This window comes from Equus asinus, chromosome 21 (assembly GCF_041296235.1).
Source record: "Equus asinus isolate D_3611 breed Donkey chromosome 21, EquAss-T2T_v2, whole genome shotgun sequence".
Taxonomy (NCBI): domain Eukaryota; kingdom Metazoa; phylum Chordata; class Mammalia; order Perissodactyla; family Equidae; genus Equus; species Equus asinus.
Window position 1 is genome coordinate 55,787,598 of NC_091810.1, and position 16,439 is coordinate 55,804,036.

A 16,439-nucleotide genomic window follows, 5' to 3' on the forward strand; every position below is an offset into this window, starting at 1 on the left:
TATCTTGAGTGCTTACCTCTTCTTTGTTTTCCTATTTTCTGTCTGTTTTCCCCTTTCCTCTCTATTTTTGGTTTTTGAGGTTTTCTAATTTCTTGCCAGTTCAGCCATACATTTTATAGATATTTAAAAATATTTTATCCAGCATTTTTTGTTATTTTCAATGAGAGGAATATTCAGAATATCTTGTCTGCCATCCATCAGAAATGAACAAAAGAATTTTAACAGTTAGTCTGGTTTCGAACTACAGACTTACGCAATTTGACATCCAGATTTTTTGTGTGTGTGTGTGAGGAAGATTGGCCCTGTTGCCAGTCCTCCTCTTTTTGCTTGGGAAAGATTATTGCTGAACTAATATCTGTGCCAGTCTCCCTCTATTTTGTATATGGTTGCCGCCACAGCATGGCTTGATGAGCAGTGTGCAGCTCTGTGCCTGGGATCTGAACCCATGAACCCTGGGCCGCTGAAGTGGAACACATGAATTTAAACACTACACCACCAGGCTGGCCCCCTGACATCCAATTTCTTAACTTAATCTGTATGACAAGATTTATTAGTATTCTTTTCATACACAGCTTTTCTGGCAATTGGTATTTCGCAACCTTGGTGTCAGATCCATGACATAAGTGTTGATGGCACATCTTAGCTGCCACACAAATGATCTTTTCCTACCCTAATATATGGGTACAATAGTTTGCTGACTGTTTTGGTAGTGATTATTTTAAAGTATGAAAGCTTGTTCATTACTATAGCTAGAGTGGTCTCCTTGAATTGAATGATTAGGGTTTTGTCTCAGGATAGGCTAGTTTATATTGTGATAATGAAGACCATCAAAATCTCATAGGCTTAATTATTTTGCTGCAGGCCTAAGTGGCTCTGAGGGCAGCTGACCTCAGCATTTCAGGCTGCTTCCACGTTACATGGCGTCTCCATCCAGCGTGATGCTTTAAAGTTTCCTGGAGCAGGGGAAGAGAGTATGGAAAATTGCACATACATTATTTCTACTTTCAGCCAACTGGCCAGAACTAGTCACACCATTCCACCCAACTCCAAGGAAGCTGAGAAATATTTTTTGTGTTGCTTGGTATTGACATTTTTATATGTCACTACACCTAGATCAACAAAAACTTAGTTTTCTTCTTGGTATTTGTCATTTATTGTGGTATGTTTGTTTAGTATTCTTTTAGTTTTCCTTTTTGATATTAATATTTCTTTAAATTTTTAAAATAACAAGTGGTAAATCCATACAGATAACATTGAAGATGAACATCACCTCTTGTGCACTGTTCAATGCCATCTGAAGTTAACTTTTGCAAGCACGATGTCAGGTTGCTGTGGCATCATTAGCATAGATTATATGATGTGTGTCTATTTATAGGACACTGAGCTCCAAAGCAATTTCTGTTATGCTGGAGGCAGTTCAGACAGTTTTATCTCTTTAAGGGTCTGCAGCATTAAAATTAATTTCCAGTGGCGCTTACTGATACAAAATGCCAGTGGATTATAGAATAGAGAAGTAAATCCCCGCCACTAATTTTGTGAAGCAGAAAGCTGGATCTGGGTTTTGAATTTAGTGTGAGGCTGACTGTTTTAAAAACGTTAAACCTTTTATTTTGAGGTAATTGTAGATTCGCATGCAGTTGTAAGAAATAATACAGAGGGAGACTGTCTATCTTCATTCAGTTTTCCCCAGTGGTAACATCTTGGAGAACTATAGTACAATGTTACAACCAAGATATTGACATTAAAACCATTAATGTAGAGAAATGTAGGAACAGAACAGTTTCATCACACAAGGATCCCTCATATTGTACTTTTATGACCGTACCCACTTCCGTCTATCATGTCAGCCCCCCCATCTGTTCTCCCTTTCTATACTTTTGTCATTTTGAGAATGTTGTATAAATGGAATCATTTGGTATGTTACCTGTTGAGATGGACTTTTTTCATTTAGCTTAATTCTCTGGAAATTCATCCAGGTTGTTGCATATGTCAATAGTTTGTTCCTTTTTATTGCTTACTGGTATTCTGTGGTATGGTTGTACCACAGTTTATTTAACCATGTTAAATAAACTACCTGTTGAAAGACATCTGGGTCGTTTCCATGATCAATTTACATAAACTCTAGAAAATGCAACTAACGACAGAAAGTAACTTGGTGACTTCTCTGGGGAAGAGAGAAAGGGTGTGGGATGGAGAGATGACCAAGGGAACTTGAGGAAACACTTGGGGGTGTTTCTATCTTGATTGTGCTGCTGATTTCACAAATGTATACATATGTCAAATGTATCTAATTGTACATTTTAAATATATGCAGTTTATTTTATGTCACTTCTAATTTAATAAAGCTATTTAAAACCATAACACATCAACAAATGTTCCACCAGTACATGACTATTGTGCAGCTACTCCACGTGCAACTCCAACTCATTCATACTCTTGTTCACAAAATAAGACCAGTGACCATAGGCTTAGATGTTGTAGCATTATCAAATTGCTCTGGAAGTTTTTAAATATTTACTTTCAGCTTTTATACTTATATCTTTGTTGACAGTAAGAAATAGTCTTGTCTGTGCACCACACTTTGAGTCACACTGTTTTAAAGCGGTGCTTCCACACTATTTTATATACATTTTTTTCCACCTCAGCATGGGGCCATTCTATATGCACCATTCTGAAACCATTCTACCCTACTTCTTGGTCACACTACGGTTTGATTATTCTGATGTATGAGTTTTGGCAATGAGGGTATGTGATTTTCTTAGCTTGACTCCTAGGAAATTAACTAGATCTGATAAAATATGCTGCTGAATTCCTTCTCTCAGATTTTTGAAGACATCATTTAAAAGTTTAATGAAATGTAAGAATTTTTCAAACTAGGATGTGCTGGAGCATACTAGGGAGCTGGGATGGTAAAGTCTGTGTTCAGATCCTGGCTGTCCGAGTGAACTGGATGGAGAGTTGCTGGACCTCTCTCAGCATCAGTTTCCTGTCTTTAAAGATAGAGCAACAGTTGCCTCATAGGATCAGTGATACACTGAAAGTGCTTGGTAACTGATAAGTGCTGTACATATCTAAGTTTATTTCACTAGATGTATTTTTACCTTCATCTGGGAGAGTGACTATCTTTTTCTGGAACAAGGCCCATATTTTGAAATTAATTTGGAAACTAGTTCTTAAAAATGGAAGGTGAATTTTGTAGTGTCTTACCTTTTACATATAGGTTAAAGAATTGAGAGATAAATATGAAATAATATTCTTTTTTTCTTTTTTTAGGCAATTACTCTTTTAACAGAGTTAATTAGGGAAAACTTCAGGAACAGCAAATTAAAACAGTGCCTTTTACCAACGCTTGGAGAGCTGATCTATCTTGTAGCCACCCAGGTGAGACTGTCTGATTAACTCTATTGCTGTTTTGACATGTTCTGACATATCCTGGCTGACCTGTGTTAATATCCTATAAAAGTTTTTTGACTTTGCCCCTTAGAGCATGCCTCAGGAACTTAGCAGTAATTTTACCTTTGGAGGAGAGAGGCTCTCAGTGTTTCTGTCTCTGTCTCTGTCTCTCTCTCTCTCTCTCTCTCTATATATATCGATTTCTCCTTCCCTCTCTCCCCCTGTCTGTCTGTCTCTTCCTCCTTTCCTTTCTCCCAGTATCTCTTTTCCTTTAAAGTGTAGGAGATTCTCAGGCCATATTTTAAAACCAATGGGCTGAAAATCCCCAGAGTACTCCCTAGGTTGCTGCCATCTTTGACTTCTTCAGGCCAGAGGAGGCCATTGATTTTCCCAGTGTGAAAGCTCCGTTTCAGTTTAAAACACTTCCTCTGTGCAAATATTGGTCTTCACATGGCCATGGAAATTTGTGACTTTAGGGGATGACCCGGTGGCACAGTGGTTAAGTGCTCATATTCCGCTTCGGTGGCCCGGGCTTAGCCAGTCCAGATCCTGGGTATGAACATGGCACTGCTTGGCAAGCCATGCTGTGGTAGGCGTCCCACATATAAAGTAGAGGAAGATGGGCATGGATGTTAGCTCAGGGCCAGTCTTCCTCAGCAAAAAGAGGAGGATTGGCAGCAGATGTTAGCTCAGGGCTAATCTCCCTCAAAAAAAAAAAATTGTGACTTTAGAATTTACTTATTTCTAAAATTACAATGTGTAAGTGGTATCGAATTCAGTAGGGGAAAACAATATTTCATTAATGTGGTTTTTAAGGATATTATTGAGTAGGTATTGGTAAGTTATGAGTTATTCATTTCACGTGATACTCTGAGAGTTTTAAATAAGTACCAGTAAATTATAAGTTATCAGAAAGTTCTCTCATTGATTTGAGTTTTAGTTCTAGAACTTGCTTAAATGTTATATGACCCAAGTATTCTTAGTAATTCAATTAAACTGACTTTCTGGACAATGATCATCATAACTATAATTCTTATAAAACATCAGTATTTATAAGCATTTGGCTCCATAATTAGTATTGATAGCCAGGACAGCAAATCTCTCCTCCTTATTCTTTCTTTTCATAAACGTCTGGACTATTCCTGGCCCTTCGCATGTCAGAATAAATTTTAAAATCAGTTCGTCCAATTCTGCAAATAATCTTTTTAAAAAAAACTGCATTGACTATGCAGATCAATTTGGGAAGTACTGATAGCTGTATGATTTTTGTGACTTTCACTGAATGTTTGGGATTGTGCTGAATCTGTGTATTCATTGGGAAAGTGTTGGTATATTTATGGTATTTTGTCTTCCTATGCAGAAAAAATGGTGTTTCCATATATTTATATTTTAAAAATTATTTTCATTAAATGTATTTCATTCTGTTCATAAAGCTTTTGCACGCCTATCTTTGGTTGAATTTATTCTCAGGTAATTTTATATTTTGAAGAGACAACACATTCATGAAACTAGAAAACTGGGAAATAAAGAAAGGTGTACAGAGAAAAATCTTCTATTTTTGTCCCCTATCTTCATAGTTCTCCAATACGTCACCTTTATATTACTTTCGCACTTGTATTTACAGTTACTTTTGCATATGTGAGCAAAGAGAAATGTAAATTTTTATTTTGTCTCATTTTATATACCAGATAGAACAATGTGCTTTTTTCACTTAATAGTGGAGATGCATACACTGGAGCTGTTTCTTAATATGAGTGTATTTCTTAATCTGCACTCCCTCCCTTCCTCTCTTTCCCCCTCTTCTTGTCCTGGGGCATTCTCTTGTGTGCTAGGTTGTGTGAAAGGCAGTTTTCCTTCTGTTCTTTGGGATGGGGCTGGAGAGTTTATTTCTACTTTACCGTTACCATGGGCCCTCAAGGCCTTCATGTCAAAGCTCAAATTTACCAAGTTTTGCAGGCCCTCAGAGTAAAATTAACTTCAGTACTCATTTTGTCCCTCCATGCTTGCAGCTATCTAATTTTTGGCTTGATTATTCTGTGTTTTCTTGTGAGATCTCTGATGCATTTTAAGAATGTCAAAATAAAACTAGTTGCTTTCATTACAAGAATGGTCAGGTACCTACTCTGCCATCTCATCAGGGATGGAACTCTAGTCTAATTCTTGTTCTGTGTGTCGTATTTTTTTTTTTTTTTTTTACCTTTTCTCCCCAGCTTAGTTGTGGTATCATTGGCCTACAATAAAGTGCATGTTTGAAGATTACAGTTTGATTAGTTTTGATATATGCATATACTTGTGAAACGATCACCACAATCGATAATGAGATAATGAACATAGCTAGCATCTCTGGAAGTTTCCTCAGCACCCTTTGTAATCCCTCCCTCCTGGCCCTCTCCCTGCCCCCAGGCAACCACTGATTTGCTTTCTGTCATATAGACAAGTTTGCATTTTCCAAAAATCTTACATAATGGAATCATACGAATCATATTCCTATTTGTTTCTAAAAGTAGATCTAGAGAATCATTTTCCTTGGTATTTACTTACTTTAATTGGCTATGAGCTACGCTATTTGGAACAAAGGATGATTCTGTGGCCATGACGTTTGACCACATCTTATGGTAGCAATCCAGAAATGGAAGTTATATCCTGGGATCCACAAAAATCACTACCTTTCCTAAGATGAGGGCTTTTGCGGCATTGTCACCATGAATATGGATGAATCTTGAACTCTCAGGACCTGGAGTGGTGGTGTATACTGTACATGGTACACTAACCTGAGCCCTGTCCTCTTGGCTCTCTGGTGACACCCCAAGGTTACAACTTGCAGACAGAAGACCAGACTGTGATTCTACAGAGGATATTATGAGGCTATTATTCACAGTTTATGCTTTTTTTTTTTTTTTTTTTTTTACTTTTGTCAAGGATACATACCACCTTGAGTCCAGGTATCCTTATTTTGTCATCTTTTTGTCCAGCCCATGATTTTCTCGCACCTGAACTCCTGTAAGAACTCCCAAGTGGTCTCTTTGCTTACTCTTGTGACTATTAAAGTCTGTTTTCCAGACATCAGTCAGAATGAGCCTGTGAAAACTCATGAGAGACTAACAGTGTCACAGCTCAGACCCCTCCAGTGCTTCTTGTCTTGCTCAGTGTCACAGCCAAACCCCTCCAGTTGCCTTCTAGGCCCTTGTGTGCTGCCTCCTTGGTACCCGTGTGACCTCAGCCCTCACTACCCTCCTATTCACTTACTCCCTCTGGCCACACTGACCTCCCCATAGTTCTTTCAACCACTGTGCCGTGCTCCTGCCTCAGTACCTTTGCACTAGCTATTCCTCCTGCTTGCAGTGATTCCTCCCAGATGTTTGCATTTTCTCTCTGCTCAAATGAATCCTTTCGGAGAGCCTTTTCCTGGCAACATGAGATGGAGCCACCCTGCCTCTAGTCTTCCTCTAACCCCTTACCCTGTCATGTTTTTCTTCATAGCACTTATCACTATCTTGACTTATTTGTTTTGTTTACTTTTTAAAAATTTCTGTCCTCACTAAGCACTATTAAGGCAGAAGATTTATCTGTCTTATTCATGACTGTATGACCATTGTTTAGAAGAATTCCTAGCACATAGTAGGTGCTTTTTTTCATGTATGAACTGTACCAAGGCCAGTGGGACAGGAGGGAAGTGAGAAAGGAGGCAGGGCTGGAGAGACTGGCAGGGATACGATCATGAAGGGATCCTTGGCCAAGTTGGATGGATGTCTTCCTCTTGATCCTAAGAGCAAGGGGACAGGGACGTCATGAACACTTTAAAGAAGGGTAATGATGTCATCTGATTTAAATGCCAGAAAGATTACTGTGGTTTAAATGTGGAGAATAGATTGGAGAATGGTGAGAGAGGATTCTGAGAACCTAAATGAGAGTAAGTGAAGTAGGAGCAAAGTTAGGGGACAGAAGTGGGTATTTCAGGAAGGAGAAAGTCGGTAGGGCTGAATATAGCTCATAGTCCAAGAAAAAGGAGGAAAAAGAGCCCAATAATTGAGTGATGTGAGTCACTGGTAACTCAACAAGAGCTGTTTTATGTATTTATTTATTTAACTTGGAGTGAGGGAGACAGAGGAAGTCAGATTGGAGTGTTGAGGATTTAGTGGGAGGTGAGGAAGCTGAGAAAGTTGATGTGAAGCGAGATGGGTTGTGAAGCAGAGCAGAGGGCTACAGGGCTGAAGGGGGCTCTGTTTTGAAAATGGGAGACAGTGAGCTGCTTCTAGTAGAAAGAAACAGAAAGAATCCAGTGGAGGCAAGACATTGAAAATTTAGGAGCAAGGAAGGATAATCCATAGCTAATGACCCCGAAGAAGGCAGGATGGGAATGGGATCCTGAGCCCACGTGGAAGGGGTAGAGCAGCCTGTCCTGCTGTAAGCACTGGGTGTAAGCAGCAGGTGGCTTCAGGTGAAGTAAGTTAGTTCCTTTCTCATGACTTCCATGATCTCTGTGAAGGATAAAAGTAGGTGAAGTGGTGAGAGGGTCACAGATTTGAACCAGTCCTTGTGGAGAGGGAACTGGTCAGAGAGACAGAGTCGGCCCTATGTATAGAGTGATATTGAAGGTCCTTGGGCTTGCTGATCCTGAATCATTCATGGACTCTCTGTGTTCTTGGTGTCACCCCTCTAAGAGCCCAGCTGCCCAAGTGCAAGCCCAGAAGAAATGAGCTGCTGGCTCCCTCTGAGGTTGGAGTGCCCCAGACACTAGAAAAGGAAAAGCCAAAGGGAGAGATCATTTAGGCTTTGGCAGGAGTGGTTAAATGATGGACCAGGGAATCTAAGTGGCTGGGAGGGAGGGTAGGTGATAGACTGGGGGAAAGATGGAGGGTGGGGGATGGGGAGAGGGGCGGCAGAGTCCAGTGATGTTAAAGAAGGGTCCTGATGGACGTTTTGAGTCAGTGAGCTGGAGGAGGAGAAAGTGTGTTTGGAAGTTAAATTGGGTGCTGAGTTACTGATATTTGAGCTGGAGCAGCTCCTGATGATAATGTCTAGATTATGACCCTATGTGGAGTTCTGTGATTAAGTAAGAGTGCCGTTTTAATGGGTCACAGTTCTCAGCATGAGTATAAAATACATTTGGGTTGGTAATGTACCAATTCTAACATTTGGACAATCTTAAAGAAATATTTTCTCTAAATAGAACCTAATTTCTTCTGCTTTAAAGAGGTTAATTTTTTTCACCTTTCTGTGGGGCGCCTGATATATTTTTGATTTTATTTGATAGGTTGCAAGAATGTTCTTGTGGTTATTACACTAATTTGGTTCTTCTGTGAGAGCATTTCTGCTGATGTCATTAAAATTGGTGTGCCTGCTAATCATAATTGCTTATTTTTATTTCGCACATTGTCGTACTAGGTAACATACTGCCTTTTACTTGTGCTTATGGATTACCCTGAGAAATTGCTCAGAGCTATGTATTCTGTGCTTTCAGATTATTCCAGATAATGTATTACTTTTTAGGTAGGATTATCTGAATTATCATCTGTAATTATCAATAGAGTGGTTTCTCTATCAACCAGATCATATTGTTATTTCTCAGTTCTTTTCATCTAGCTTCTAATGAGGGATATTATCCACATCTTATAAAATATACTGAGAAATAGAAGAAAAATACCTTGTATGTACAATGCAGTAAAAGACCCTTAATCAGATCATAATTGTCATATAGTAAGTAGTACTTTAACAAGAATATTAAGAAGTTTTAGATAGTTTGTGTATTTGAAACTATGCCTTTTTCTTGAATGGGTTAATATCTTTTGTGCTGTTCACTTCACTGCCTTTCCTTCCACTTCATTTTAGGAAGAAAAAAAAAAGAACCCCAGAGAATGCTGGGCTGTTCCCTTGGCTGCATACACAGTGCTAATGAGGTGCCTTCGGGAAGGGGTAAGCCTCCTTTGTTGTCCTCTGTAGACTCTCGCAATTGTAATAACCCTTCAGGCACTGTGTGAGGATTGTAGCCTGCAGCAGTGCAGAAACTTGTCAACCAAGTATTGCTCCTGAATTTAAATAATCCCGACAGGCCACCATGAGTGAGTGACCCACAGTGGAGCATGTGTGAAAATGAACAAGCTTTCTCATTCACTTTCTTAAATGTCTTGCTTTTTAAAAAGGTGATAGCAAATATAAACAACTTAAGTAGCTTTTAATAACATATTCTTAATCCTTCCCCTCTTTTAAACATATTGATACATCAGTTTAATAAGCAAGGTGTATGCAGAAAATTTTCTGTGAGCCTCAAAAGCCCCATGATTATCTTGTCAGGTTGTCATTTTTTGGTTCAGAAATAGGGAAGCTTCCAGTGGTATCCATTGATTTTAATATTAAATAGTATTTATTATGTGATGTGATTTTTCAATTTATGCACCTCCCTTCTCATGCTGTTGTTAATGGCTGAAAACCAGCCAGCTGGCCAACCAACCAACTTGTATATGTAGCTCCAATGTGTAACTATGTAAAGGCTTTGGTAGTAGACCTGAAAGGTTGGCATTTTCTGTTTGCTTTAAACCATTTGACATTGTTTCACCCAAGGCAAAGCCATAGGCTAAAAACATTCCTTAAGGAATGAAAAAAATATGTCACAATAAACATCTTCCTTTTGAGCTCATTACTTCTGCATTATATGGTAATGGAATAATGCTCCAAGTGTAGAAAAGCTCTGCAAGGTTTTCCCCTAGTGATCCAGAAATGAGGTTTGAACACTTACTAGCCTGTAGGGATGAATATGTAGTCAGTTGTGATTATGGGATATGAACGAAGCCTGTAGATTGTACTTTATCAATACTATGAGAATTAAGTCCTGTTTGAGTCAAGACATGTTTTGGGTTTATCATTCAAGGCCTTAAGCTAGGCACACTTGGGGGCACACAGATGAAGAAGGTGAAATTTCTATCCACACACAGGTCCCACCTGTGTTGGAGATAAGATAAAAACATAAAGTGGAATATGTCAAGTCCATAAATGGAAAAGAACAAAATATAAGAACTCAAAAGAGGAAGGAGTCTTTCGGAATTCTTTTAACAATGGAAAAAAAACTTCAAAACCTTTGTATATTTAATTTTTAAAAGTTAGATTGATGCCTAGTAAAAGATTATTTCTTGTAGTCTGTGAGCTTGTATCCTTTATTAACTATCTTCTCTTCACCTCCTCCCATGTTTTTCATTGTATGTATAATATGAAGAATAATGTTTGATATCCATGTGTATTGTTATTAAATAATTATTAATAATTGTAAAGTAATGATATTGTTTTTGTGTTTTGGTAACATACTTGCCTTTTGTTGTCTTGGTATATATGGCAAGTCGTGCATATTTTTTGTAAAGAAGGAGGAAAGTCCAGAACTCTCTAATTTATGAAAATTTTATGTTGTATATTTGAAAAGCAGTTAAGTATGTGCTTTGGCAGCATATACACTAATATTATCCCTATAACACAGATAAATTAGGAGACAAATATTTCCCCTAAAAAGGGATTTCTATACTTACAAAAATAATTCAATTTTAGCAGTTCTTTGGCATATATGTTTAATGAATTCAGGACATAGTTGAAGGTAAATAATTTTTAAGCCTTTTATCTTCACAATTGAAAATTTTTTTCTGTCTAGAAAACTGCTTTCTCCGCACCCGCAGGTATTTTTGAATAGGGGTTCTTTTCTTGTGAAATATACCTCATATACAGAAGAGTCTATGAAATCTATGTGTATGGTTAAAAGCATGCACTCACTCTCTTAAAAAAAGAAAGGGAGCTGGTAGTTTAGAGAATTCTTCCCTGGCTCTCTTAGATTACAGCTTGCTCTTTCTTTCAACGACTGACCACTATTCTGACTTTAATGATAACCATTCCCAAGTTTTTCTTTATCATGTTTCCATCTTTGAATGTATTGCTAAATATTTCATTGATTGGTTCTTAAGACTAAACTTTATATAAATAGAATGGCACCAAATCCTTTTGAGACTTAATTTTTTTGCTCAAAGTTGGGTTGAGGTTGATACATGCTGACTGTGTAAACTATAGCACATTGATACCACTCTATAGTGTGTTGTTGGAATATGCCTCAATGCACACACACACTCAACACACAGAGACACACACATGCATGTATGTGTGTGTACCAGTTTATACTCCCCCCAGCAGGTACCCATTAACCCATATCTTCTCAAACATCTGATATAGTGAAACTTTAAATTTTTTCAATCTCATGAACACTAAATGGTTTCTAATAGTTTTAATATGTATTTTCCTGATTACTAATGATGATGACCATCTTTTTCTATTTATCTTGATTTTTTTTGGTTTCCTTTTTTGAAAACCAGGTTTTTCCATTGCTTTGTTGGGATTCTGTCCCCCTGACCCTACCATCTGTTGTTATAAAATATTTCAAATATTAGAAGAGGAAAGAAAACTATAATGGTCACCTTTATTTCCGTCACCTAGATTCCACAGATTTTAACATTGTGCCCCCTTTGCTTTGTTGTAATATATGTGTATGTGTATATCCAAATGTGTGTTATTTATTTTCTGAACAGTTTGAAAAAAATTGCAGATGTCATGGCTCTGCATCTGTAGGCATTTTTGTGTGTTCTGATATTAATCTTTTGTTGTTTATCCATGTCACAAATACTTTCTAATTTGTAGGTGGGCTTTTCATTTTCTTTACAGTGTCTGTTGATAAGCAGAAGTTCTCAATTTTAATGTGGCTAAACTTATAAATCTATTCCTTTTGGATTTGTGCTTTTTATGTCTTAAGAAATGCTTCTTTGCTTCAACATTGTTAAGATGGTCTGTTACATTTTCTTCTGAAAGTTTGATTATTTTTCCTTTTTCCATTTAGAAGTTTAACCTATTTGTAATTGTTTTTCGTGTGTGGTGCTATGTATGGGTACAGTTTTTTTAAAAAAAATAAATATAGGTAATCGGTTATCCCAGCATCATTTAATGAAAAGTCTGTCTACTCTCCACTGCTCTGCAGTGTCACCTCTGTCATATCAATGTATGTGTTTTTTTCTGGGCAGTATTTGGTTCAGTTGACCTATAATCTATCTCTGTACTATACTATATAAGTTAATAGTTTTTATTTTTTGAGTTTTTTTAATATATGGGGAGTTTCCCCTACTGGTATAATCTTTTTTTGGGAGGGGGGTGAGGAAGACTGGCCCTGAGCCAATGTCCCTTGTCAATCTTCCTCTTTTTGCTTGAGGAAGATTGTCCCTGAGCCAACATCTGTGGCAGTCTTCCTCCACTCTGCATGTGGGACGCCGCCACAGCATGGCTTAATGAGCGGTGTGTATGTCCGCACCTGGGATTTGAACCTGTGAGCCCTGGGCTGCCAAAGTGGAGTGTGTGAACCCAACCACTACACCAATGGGCTGGCCCCATTGTGTAATCTTTTGAGAGAGTTAACTATTTTTGTTCCTTTTCACTTGCATATAATTTTTAGAATCAACTTTTCAAGGTCACCTGTTGGGATGTTAACAATATATCTATAAATAAATTTGAGGAGAATTAGTTGATATTAGTAGAAAATGAAAGGCGTACTCAATGAGAAGACTAACAGGAGAATGATACATGTGATTTAAAATAAAAAACAACTGGAATAATTTAACAACCGATTGAAGTTCCTTTGAATTCTTGATGACATTCAGCTAATGTGTTTAATTTGTTGCTTAAGTTAACTCTTAGATATGGATCCCATTCTTTACAGCTAACATTTATGAAGCATGTATTGTGTACTGGCTGGGTACAGGTGAGGCAAAGATGATTAAGAAACTGCCCTGCCTTCATTTATTGGGAAAGAGAAGTTTTTTTAATCCCTGGTTCTCTAGGCCAGCCTTCTATTATTGTTTTGTAATTTCATTTGTTTTGTTTTCTTTCTTGTGTAGTTACTAAGACATTTAAGGCTATTAACTTTCCTCTCAATCTAGTGTTCCCTGTATCCCATTAGCTTTGACCTGTAGTGTTTGCATTATTGTTATTTTATAGATAGTCCCTAGTTCTAGTCTTCAGTTTTTTCTTGATCCAGGGTTGTTTATGAGACGGTTTAAACTTGTTCAAGTGGGTGGGATTTTATTGCATCTTTTTTTCTTTGTTAAAATAGCAAAGTTGCATTACCTCATAATCAAGAATTTGTTGTTCTTTTCCTCTTGGGTCTTTAAAAAATTGTGGTAAAATATATATAACGTAAAACTTACCATTTCAACTATTAAGTATACAGTTCTATGGTATTAAGTACATTTACATTGTTGTGCTATTTATGTTGTTTTAAAATATATTGAGATGTTCTTTTGTCCAACTTACTGATTTTTTCCCCCACATTCAGAACTTAGGTACTGTGCCTTGTTGAACAGGGGCCATTGATTCTGGTTTAACTCCTTTTCCTTCTCCCTCTCTACTGGGAAGAAAGCAGTATAGAAATTTTACTTCTTCATTTTAATTTGATATGTAGAATTCTTAGAAGGCAGTTTTAGTTTTCGTTATAAAATATTTTTTTGTTCATTATGCATAGATAACTAGCTTTGCCCTGGGGTATTTATAAGTGTTATATGAATAAAGATTTTTCTAGTCCAATACATTGGGACACACTGGGTTAAACAAGCTTGAACAGTTTTGTGTGTTTGTTCATAGTACTTTTCAGGGCTTTTAATTATGAATGTGCTTGGGGGGATCTTGTGCACAACATTTTCTGTTCTTTGGTCACAGACCTACCTTATCCTGTGGCCAGTGCTGGGCTGTCCTCTGGAAGAGGAAGCTGTAGTCTTACACTGACACCATACTGAATTTGTTAAATAGTTTTCAGTAAATTTTCTCTTTTTAAAATTACTTAAGAAAGTATAACATTGTTTTCCAAACGGGTCAACCCTCTTTGTGAACATGGTTTCTGTAACTCTAACAATGGTGATAGAGATGTGAGTCAGATGTTTTTGTCCCTGTTACAGATATGAATACTCAGGTGGAAAGAGGGGAAGTATTTAGAGTGAGAGATTCCTGGTGGAATACAGAAAAAATAGGAAGATTTGATATAACTGTTTGAAAAAGAGTGTGGCAGCATAGAAGAGGAGGCATCCGTGACGATATACAATCAGGATTTCAGAGTTGGGGCTGGCATTTCAGAGGCCAGGAGCTGGGAGTGAGAGAGTGTGGATTTTAGTCCCAGATGTGCCGCTCTTTACTGGTTTGATAGTGGTTAAGCCCTGAGGACCCCACCCAGTGGTGTTTCCAGAAAGGAAGGTACCTGTTCTCCATGATCTTCCATGTCCTTCTGACTTGAGCCCCCTCTGAATTTGACAACTTTCCCTTCCATTGCTTTGACTGTCATGTTTGTACACAATAGCAAAGAGCAGTTCGCTCCTTGGGATTACTGCTGTATCAATCTGAAGAATATTTGGCGTTGAATATACATGATGTCTATTCCATATGTGTATGTAATAGGGAGGCCGAGCAAGTTGGCTTTTCTTTGAGGTATTTATTTTTATCTGGGTGGGTAGCAGCCTATTCTGCAATGCCCAAAAATGCTGGAAATAGCTCTTAGAGAATTTCCACATGTTTAGAGAAGATTAATTTGTACATTTGTATTTAATCAACCACATCTTTTTTTATAGCCTGCATAATAGTCCGTATAATTTTATGGCTGCTGAACTGACACATGGCATATGTTGTGGTTAAAGTGTGGGTGGGTTCAAAAAGTAAACTGTTGGCTTTATTATTAATTTCTGAACAGTAGCTTATTAGATAATTTTGATGTAACAAAATTCTTTTAAGAGGAAATTTACTTTCATATTTTAATTAGAACGTTTTTTTCTTTTAGAAAACTAGTAGCACATTGCTTATGTATTTAATTAGAAAAGACTGGGTTTGAATTAAAAAGGAGTCCTAGAGATGTTAGCCATTATGTGTATCATCTTTGAAATGTTTTAGACACTAATTACTTAAAACAAGAAGAGAAATGAATTCAAATTCTTGGTTTTTGATAAAAGTTAAAATGTACAGTTAGATTTTGTTTTTGTTATTGTCACAGTTTAATCTTCCTCATAAAGAAATTTGTGTGCCTCAACATGAGGTTCTTTGTGGGAACTCACAGTTCTCCTTGCCTTTCTGTAGTGAAAGTGGACAATACGTGTGTGGAATAGGAATGATACAGTGTTACTGTTTTTTAATATTACTATTCATAATATTCTGAATGCTATTATTAGTAGGATTCAAAAGGGCTTACCAAGTGTGGAGTTACCTGATGAGTCTTGAAGTGAATCTTTGAAGGTAGAGTGAGGACGCCATCCAGAGCAGAGAGTTGGTGGGTACGAAGCACAGAGCATGGCCTTTTCACTGCAAGGGCGAGGTTCGCACTTCCTTTCCTCTTGTGGCAGGAACTTCACAGGGCGACTCCAGGGGATGGCTCTGCTGGGTTTGGCATGTAGGAACTGATTAAATATCAGTCGTAATGCCTTTCAAGGATTTATATTGGTCGGATCTCTGTGTGAACTTTCATACTTCTTTGAATGTTTTATCCCATTACATGCTTTGTACTCTTAACAAATTCTATAGCTCTTCTGTTTTTTTCTCATTTAATACCTATCATTATGTTTTTTCTATTTATCTTTTTATTATTATTTTTAGCTTAATGGTATTATGCTTAGAGAAAATGGTGGGTGTATGATTTCAATCATTTGGAATATGTTGAGACTTTTCTCATGACAGTATTTGTATACTTAGGGGGAAAAAAGTGAATTCTGCCATCGTTGGGTAATGTGTTTTATTCTGCCCATTAGGTCAAGCTTGTTAATCTGACAATTGATAGAGAGATAGATACAGATATAAATCTTCTATTATTATGCTGATTGTTTTTTGTCTGTTTTGTCAGCTATACTGAGATATATGTTTTAATTGCCTTCTTTGGTGGTATTGCGATTTTGTTGTATTTTGCTTTTATGTGTTTTGAGTATTGGCTATTAAGTATGTATAAAATTCACATTGTTTTTCCCTTGGTTTATTGAAATTTTTATCATTATGTTGTAACCTTAAAAAATTCC

General features: G+C 37.2%; 1 protein-coding gene across 9 annotated transcripts in view; it reads left to right on the forward strand.

The window, feature by feature from the left end:
- The window catches only part of ULK4 (unc-51 like kinase 4), a 499,972-nt gene that overhangs the window by 74,750 nt on the left and 408,783 nt on the right, over positions 1-16,439 (forward strand). For all 9 annotated transcript variants that reach the window (XR_011496460.1, XR_011496461.1, XM_044754392.2 and 6 more), the window contains 2 exons: positions 3,274-3,381; positions 9,223-9,306. Coding sequence is in view for 7 of the 9 variants with exons in the window: in XM_044754392.2 (XP_044610327.2) it covers positions 3,274-3,381; positions 9,223-9,306 (192 nt within the window). In the remaining 2 variants the exon portion in view is untranslated. The remainder of the gene's footprint in view (positions 1-3,273; positions 3,382-9,222; positions 9,307-16,439) is intronic.